Source organism: Cupressus sempervirens, chromosome 9 (genome assembly GCF_028749045.1).
Source record: "Cupressus sempervirens isolate cs-2001-9-10 chromosome 9, ASM2874904v1, whole genome shotgun sequence".
NCBI lineage: Eukaryota > Viridiplantae > Streptophyta > Pinopsida > Cupressales > Cupressaceae > Cupressus > Cupressus sempervirens.
In genome coordinates, this window is record NC_143126.1 from 209,700,049 (window position 1) to 209,709,028 (window position 8,980).

The 8,980-nt window shown below is 34.7% G+C and overlaps 1 protein-coding gene across 2 annotated transcripts in view; it reads right to left on the reverse strand.

The window, feature by feature from the left end:
* Window positions 1–8,607, reverse strand: part of LOC149538234 (Chaperone DnaJ-domain superfamily protein) — a 153,280-nt gene extending 144,673 nt beyond the window's left edge. The window contains exon 1 of one of the 2 annotated variants that reach the window (XM_089799609.1): window positions 8,089–8,605. In XM_089799609.1, the coding sequence (XP_089655735.1) occupies window positions 8,089–8,358 (270 nt within the window). In that variant the 5' untranslated portion in view covers window positions 8,359–8,605. Of the gene's footprint in view, window positions 1–8,088 lie in introns of both variants that reach the window. The other variant, XM_089799610.1, reaches the window with a different exon arrangement.
* Window positions 8,608–8,980: the final 373 nt, after the last annotated feature.

An 8,980-nucleotide genomic window follows, 5' to 3' on the forward strand; every position in this document is an offset into this window, starting at 1 on the left:
TAAATAACAATAAAAATTATATTATATGAATGAACTACTCATTTCTACCAATTCAATTGTAAGTTAAAATATTTAATTTTAAAAAAAATTGTTGATTGCTTAAATAAAAGCACCAAAATATGTAGTAAGTTTGAGGGGTTGTATTAATGGTATAAAAAAAACTGAGCAAAATTGTAAAATAGTAGAAGATGATAAATGTGTTTAAAATAAGAAATATATTTAACTCTATATTTGATTAAAATATCTATATTTGAATAACATTTTACAAATTACAAAAATAAACATCAATGTAAAACTAGTAATAAATATATTTAAAATAAGAAATATAAAACATCGAAGTCTATATTTGAACTTAGTAAGGAAAATAGACATGAATAATTAATATTAATTAGACATATTTGTGAGGTGGAAGATAAAAATTATTGTTTTTTTTTAAATTTTATCCACTTGTAATAAATGTGGAAAAGATAAAGTTGTGATTAATGCATTTATTAATATAGGTGATAGAAAAATGATTCTTTTTTTAAAGTTTATCCACTTGTCACAAATGTGGAAAAGATTAGTTGCAATTAATGCATTCATTAATAGAGGTGTTAGAAAAAATATTTGTATTTTTGTTGAAGAAAATTAAAAAATTTCATTGCCTTTTTCATCATGAACCAATACAATTTTTTTAAAATTGTACTTTTCAATTCCAAAAAAACATACAAATTAATATAGCTTTTGCAAACATTAGTATATCTTGAAATTTTTAGATTATGTAACTAATATGGAACCTCATGATTCCATTAGTTTCTTGCCAAAGACAGGAACTAATAACTTACAAATAAATTAGTTTTTGATGCATTTGCTTTTGTGCTTTTAAAACATTTAATATATTAGCTTTTATATCCCATGTTAACTTAGGGAAATAATAAATAGATCCACTCCATTTATTATAATGTTCATTTAATGCACTCATTTAGGTCAATTGGCCCCCTTTTATGAATACTTTATATTATAGCCCTTTAATGATTAGTTATTAATAAAGAATTCTTTATTTATACTTAATACCTTAATCCTGAGCCTATAAACTTATTCCACTTAATCAATTGATGAGCTTTGCTGAGACCAAGTCCAGGTGTACTGCTAAAAATAGCAACAGGGGCATACTTGACTTACTATAAATAATAAGTCTGAGCCAACCGACAAATGAGTCAATTACTGTGCATACCATGAGTCTAGGTGCCCCTACCAAATATAGCACTGACCATAAATTGACTTAACATATATAGTAAATCCCAAACTAGAAGTTGTGTCAACATCCCACAACTCCATGTTACTACCAACTGTTCAGGTTCCCAAGTCAGAATAATAACCGTAACTTTCCCAAATAGTAACTTATTGTAATTAGTAAATGTGCTAATCTGAACTCAAACAAAGAGCAATCCTAAAAATCCCTAACCACTGGAGTGGGAATTGGCCTATAGCTCTGCCAACTACACCCTCTAAACAACTCCATTAGCCTATGAGGGTCAGGAAGTAGGCTAATCTTCTGAAAGTTGATGCTCACAAAATTAGGGACATTACATGTATTGGGTGGGCCTCAAGAGGTTAGTGTGTGGGCTCTAAGTCTTAAAAGTAAGCCCAAAGCTATATCATAATATGTAATGTGTAACCCTAAAGGTTAAAATGAAAATGAGACCTAAATCTGATCCAAATATGTAATGTGTAGACCCAAAGGTCTAAATAGAGCCACAACACACAATGTGTGGCCCATTGTTCTAGGATCAAGCCCCAAATGTGTAACATGTGAGCCCAATCAAGCCCAAATTTGATGAGACCAGCTTCCTTATCCCAAACTTATGGGCTCAAAGTTCAAAGCATACGCCCCTAACTTAAAACATGTCTCCTTAGCATTATAGGGAGGATCTTATTAAGCAATGTGGTCCCAAACCTGGGCATTAATTCAGTAAAGCATAGGTCCTAACAGAAAACATATGGCTGCAATTATAATACATGGCTCTAAATGCAAGAAGTGTGACCTAGAGTTTATAACCAGATGTAAAAGCCAGTTACAAGTGGCCCCATAGCCCAAATGTATGGGCTCAAAACTCAATAAGATAGGCTCTATGCATGTAATGTATAACTTGAAACCATTGGACAGGCCCTAAGCCAATAAATGCAGCCCTAAATCTGTGTGCAAGGCATGAGGATGAGGCCTTTAGATCCTAAGTGAGGTGGATGGATTGAAATTCAAACAAAATAGGTCCCATGCCTCAAAACATGTGGTCTCGTATTTGATAGCATTGTATTGGGGAAATCAATCCAAGGCATCATCTATACAAACAAGGGCCATTTCTACACATAAGAGAAATCATTTTCAAATACCTGGATGAATTCGAACCAGCAAGATTAGGAGTAAAGAGTTTTTAATCAATTTTTCATTGCACGGCTGCATACAGATACTGATGGGAATCAATCCACAGCAATTTTGTTCGAGAGTTCATGACAAGCAATGACTGATGACATCATTTACTAGCAAATTATACTCTGATGTCACTCATCCCTTGTGGATTCAAGGTCTGAAATCAAGAGAAATCAATCCCAGACTTAAATTTTGGTCTTCATATAACAGTGTTGCTGTTTTGGACAGAGATCTACAATCATTTTCAGAACTCTATAGTTCTGTACTATGCTTTATTTTTTAGATCTCAGACTAACAGAAAAATGAAATTGAACAGGGAGAATCGGTATGATGTGTAGGACCAAAACAATGATAGGAATTCTATTTATTTCATGCCATTAGAGATCTAAATGCTTTAGTTTTGAAGTCTGCCATAAAATTTTAGATAACTGATTTTAGTACACCAGCATCTAGCAACTTAGGAATTTAACTTAAGTCTGATAAAATGGATTTAAAATCTGATTAAAGATTGATGTTGCAGGATGTATTGTGGCAAAGGGTGACAAATATTCAAAATCTAAAGCCAAAGCTACAGCCAAGGAGAAGAACGATCCAGCACCAAAAGACAAGAAAGGGAATAATCAAAAAGTGAGGGCTAAAAGAGCCAAAAAATAGTGAAAGAACTAAGGCACCCAAATTTTGGTCATCAGCACATAAATTTGAAGATGCATAGAGACCGAAGGGTTTGAAGATGCATATAGACCAAAGGGTTGTGGCAAAATTAAGTTTGAATGCCTTCAAACAGAAATCAACAAATTTCAAGTCATCCATCAAGGAAATAAGTGAGAGGAGATTTTAAGATCAAGATCCAGCCAACAAAATGCAAATCCAAACCTAAATTCAAGAAAACATAAATCAAGAACAAGCCAAGAACACAAGAACAAGCCAAATGCAATGAAAATATTTCCAAGGATAAAATAAGTTTATAAAAATGGTAAAGGGTATTTATTAAGCCTATGGAATGTCCCCACCATTAGGGCTACATTAGAATACATAATAATTATAAAAGATTGATACAACCACAATAAATCTTATTAAATAGCTTATATCCTTAAGAACTAATTAACATTTGCAACAAATGTTCTCCACCAAAATTATCTTGGGTCATGTTATGACATTCATAATGAATGCCCTCGACCAAGTTTACACATGGAACATTTTATGACATTCGCAATGAATGCCCTCCACCAAGTTTACACTTGGATCATTTTATTCTTTAATAATTTATTATTCAGTCCAAATCAAATATTTATTCCATACACACACACACACACACATATATCATTTTAATTCATTATAAATATGGTTCAATGTTACATTTCATTATTAGGGGGATATTAGAGTCCTACCTCCCAAAATTGCTTGTCCTCAAGCAATTAATATTTTCATTTGATTTGTTAAATATCAATGAATCTTGAATTCTTGTTACCCTTCTCAGTTCCTTCTCCAATCTTGAGTTAGATTGAATACTACAAGTGGTTCAACTCTGATTGATAATATGCTAATCATATTGGTGAACGTAAGATGTATTCTTATTTAATAGTATGTAATTGATTGAGCATAATGGTGAATTTTTAATTTTTTTTATGATTGAATGATATAATATGATTGATATATTTCATAATGTTGAGGTGAGTTTCCCAAATGATTCCAAACATAATTTGATTGATACGGATACCTTCATTATCAAAATATTTAGTATGATCGATATCTAAAGTTTCAATTTATTTTCCTTGGGTATTCATAGATTGAATAGGTTAGCATATTGAGCTCAAGTCTTTTTTGTGTTTCATACATTACCTCCTTAAGAGGATGAAAATCTCAATGTCGCAAGGCGCTAGATACATACCTATGAGTAGGTTCCCTCAAAGCATTGAGACCACATGTTTGTACCCATCTTGGATTCTTTCCTCAGGGATTTTGGCATCATTTTCTTACCTATCTTGGACTCTTTCCTCAAGGTATTTGAAACAATGTCCTCACCCATCTTGGATTCTTTCCTCAAGGATTGGAACTTGTGTCCTTACTTATCTTGGAATCTACCTATCTCGAGTGGATTTACTCTGTTTCTCCTATCTTGACAATAGATCACTTGTACGAACTTAGATTCATCATTTGTTTAATCATATTTCTAGGCTTCTTTTACAATTGTATTCATTAGTTTATTCTTTTTATAATTTTCTTCACCCTAGAGGATGGCAAGATCATGCTCTGATACCATTGGAATGTCCCCACCATTAGGGTTACATTAGAATACATAATAATTATAAAAGATTGTTACAATCACAATAAATCTTATTAAATAGTTTATATCCTTAAGAACTAATTAACATTTGCAACAAATGTTCTCCACCAAGATTATCTTGGGTCATGTTATGACATTCATAATGAATGCCCTCCACCAAGTTTACACTTCGATCATTTTATGACATTCGCAATGAATGTCCTCCACCAAGTTTACACTTGGATCATTTTATTCTTTAATAATTTATTCTTCAGTCCAAATCAATTATTTATTCCATATATATATATATATATATCATTTTAATTCATTATAAATATGGTTCAATGTTACATTTCATTATTAGGAGGATATTACAGCCTATAAGATATGCAAGCTGAGGTGGCGCCTATTTCTTCAGTCATTCAAATCATGCCGAGTATCCCTGTTGGAAAGCTCAATAATGCTTCAGAAGAAGTTAGTTTTGCACTGTACATGGTGAAAACCATTGAGAGACCCAAAAGGATAACGATGGGACTGCAAAGGAAAGATTTTTTGAAACAGCTAATAGACGTTGAGGGTCGATGAAATATAATCTTCAAAGGTCGTCTACTATTCATGCGCCCTCCAAGGCATGGTAGAGGCCCCCTTCAAGTGCTCTCCTGCGCTGAAATGTGCCCTTGTAGATGCATCAAGAGAGTGCACAACAAAAATAAATAAAAAAGACAATACAAGATAAATTCCAATGTCCTGTTTCTATAAATAACTTTTGACAAGATCCTCAACATCCCCTGCAATTAGTTGTACATAGTTGTTGAAAAATCTTAGCTTCATCTTTTTCTTAGACAATCGCCAGGAAGCCTTGACCTTTGTGAGCTTCCTCTTGGCAACCATGCTCTTGAGCTTAACTGAGATCTTCTTCTAGGAATTGGGCATTAGAACGGCCTTATACTTGTCTTCAGAAACCTCATAATAGCTTGAGGGTTGGAGTCAATTCTTTGCTTGAGACTGCTAGTGGTTTCCACAACCATCTCACTGTAGTAAGGATGAGCAGGTGTGGGCTTCAAACCCTTGGAAGCCTTGGTCACCATATCTTATGCCTTGGCTGGTGCAGCAACAGGTGCACTCATGATCAGTGCATTCTCATCTATAAACAAAATCACGTTTAAAATCTTAGTCTGGTCGATGCAATGTGGCATTTACAAAAGGAACCCCAAATAAAATTTTCAAGTCCCTCTGTGAATCATCAAACAACAGAGATCTCGGCATAGAAAAAAAAATGCAGAAATTGGTAATGCAATGTCAATGAGAGAGGTACAAATCTCGTGATTTTTCTTGCAACCAGAGAACCCAAAATTTTCTAAAACCAGATGAGACATTGCCGTGCATATGATGTCTCTCTGTTAAGAGGCATAAAAATTTGGTGAAACACCTTTAGACTCATGACTCAGGCACCATACCCCTCAAAATAGCACACAAGTGAACAAACCCTTAATCAGGGTCATGCTAGGACTTAGCATGTGTTGTAGATATTGTGAGGAAATTTATCTATGAAGCTGCCTATCCTAATTGCCCTTTGCAAGAAGAGTTCATGACCTGTAAAATAAACGCACTGCACTGCAAACAGAATACAAGATGTCGCACACCTGAATCATACAATCAATCTTTCTTCTACACAAATCCATGCCTTGACTCCAAATTGAACCAGAAAACTATCTTAGTTTAGCCCTGATATCACGTTAGGATTAGGATCACTAAGTGACTACTAACATCGAATCTGAAGTAAGTTTATAATGAATAATGTTAGTACATATATGTACAGTGATCAGGTCAAACCAGAAGTCAATCCCAGCACTCAATGAGTTTTGGCAAATAAGCTCCACCAGGTGGATAAGAAGTGAGGACATGTGGCTTGGGTGAGTTCAACCAACTCTCTTAGTTGCCACATAACCTACCTAAGGTAGCTTAAATATATGCATAGAAATACATCGAGTAATTACATAATAGAAAATAAGTAAAATATATCCTGCACTGACACTCTATTGCTATACCTCTGCAAGAGGCCCTGCCCCTTGACCCCACTAGGGGCTCTACCCACAAAACCTTGCAAGGGGTACTTCCACAGTAACGAGAATCGCGACGATTCACATGATTCACGCAATTCGGCAATTCGATTCAAACCAAACAAATTTTTGTGAATCGGTGAATTGAATCAGCGATAAAGGGTTTACGAAATAAGTTACTCGCTAAATTTCAAGTGCTTTTTAAATTTGCCGATTCATGATTCAATTTGACCTTGCCAATTCCGATCCGATTTCAATTCCCGTCCATACTTCCTCTTAACCTCATTGAGGGCTCTATCCCCAAACTGCCACAAGAAGCACTGCCCTTAACACCAAACCTCCAAACACTATTGTTAGTATTAATCAATGCAATCATTCACATATGTTTGGTAGTTTCAAATTCAATTATTATACTTATTCTTAATATTCGCCTAAAGTTCCAACACTTTGACCACCATTGTTAATGTGCAATGGAATCATTTTCATGTTTTCAATGTTTATTGGTTTAAATTCTAAATCATATGCCAAAGTTTCATTTGCAATTCTTGTACTTATTCCTTATACGTGTTTTTGTAAATAAATTTTCAAGTAATATATGTGTTGGGCCACCCCTCGTAGACCCTGTTCTGCGATCCCTAAACTTAAAGCCCTTAATTTTCCATCTGAAAACTCCATGGAGATATGATTTCAAACAACCTCAAGTGGCTTCAATCCTCGGGGTAAGTGTATGAAATGAATAGCTTTGACAAGGTCGCTCATTGCTGATTTGCACTAAGCCCACATCAGCCTTTAAAAAAATTATCCAATTCCCCAAAAAAAAACCTCCGACAGGGTTATTACATTCACAGAATATGGGTGTCTTGATAGTAATCTTATGCTTGTTATCCCTCAAAGTTAAGCTCTAATAAAAATTGTTAATCTACGAAAGATCCACGAATTGTTCTATATATTGGAGAGACATTCCCTATTTAAAAATGTTTCCCTTCCTTCACATTAGTAGATAGAATAGTGGGACTGGCGGCACCGCTTTCATTTATTCTGGATAGCACACACTATAGCAGTAATCGTTGGCGCCAGGTAGTCTACGGTTGAGCTTGGTCGGACATAAAAAATGAATAAAAGTATTTGAGTTTATGTTTTATTAGCTCAAAATAAATTGCTTGCGGGAAAAGAATAAGAATTCTGAATTGACATCAATAATGAGCAGGTTCTTTTTGTTGAAAACTGTCGAAGAAATCATAAAATCAACTTTTATTATCCTGTCCCTGACTGAGATTTGAAATTTTGACATTAAAAATGCTTACACAGATTAAAAAACAGCTGCACACATAGAATTAGCATTCGGAAAGAATAATTACCTCATAAGCAGAGAGAATGTGGACAAAACGATCCTTCAGAAAATCGGCCTGCACATGTATATGCAAGTCCGGATGAGTTTCCTTTGCCAACTTACGAAATGCTGTTTTGATTCCAACATCGCTGCAGTTGTTTGGTACTCCTAGAATCTCGTATGCATTTAAATCCCCTTTGATGCTGCTAAAGAATCTTGTCCTAGGTGACCATACCATTAACTTCACAACGAACGATGTACAATGGAATTGACCCAAAGTACATCTCAATAGGCCCATCTTTGAAACCAGATTAAATTTCCTTCCCTGACCAAAATGCTCCAGGAGAAGGGATACGATCTTGACTGCACTATATCCTACTTTTCGGGACCTATATTACCCTTGTGCGGATCAGCTTTCCACTTGCACAAAACTGTGCACAGAGCGCTATACATTTACTTTCATTTTTTGCGGGGTTTTCTTTGGTCTATGAGCCCACTCTTCGTCGCATTCCCTTCCACCTGTCTCCGTATGATCTACATGGGAAATAAAGCAATTTGGTGGTGTAAAAGGATACCCCTCTCACCAATCTTATCTGGCTTAGTAGGCCTGGAATTTGATGGCCGTATTGGCCGTTTTTGCACTTTCAAACCTATATATAACAGATTAAAAAAATGTAAGACCGTATTGTCGGATGGGCTATTTTCTTAGGAACCATTAATATTTAAATAATTTTTTTACGAAACAATATTTGTTTTTGAAATAAAAAAAGACCAAAACTAGGGGGTCGGCCCTTACAAGCAAAAAGCCGGTAACCAGCACATTACCAGCAATGTCCTACAGCAAACAAAAAACTAACTAAAGCCTCAAACAAGTTGCTTCAACTAGTAATTAAATAGTATAATACTATGAACAACTAAAC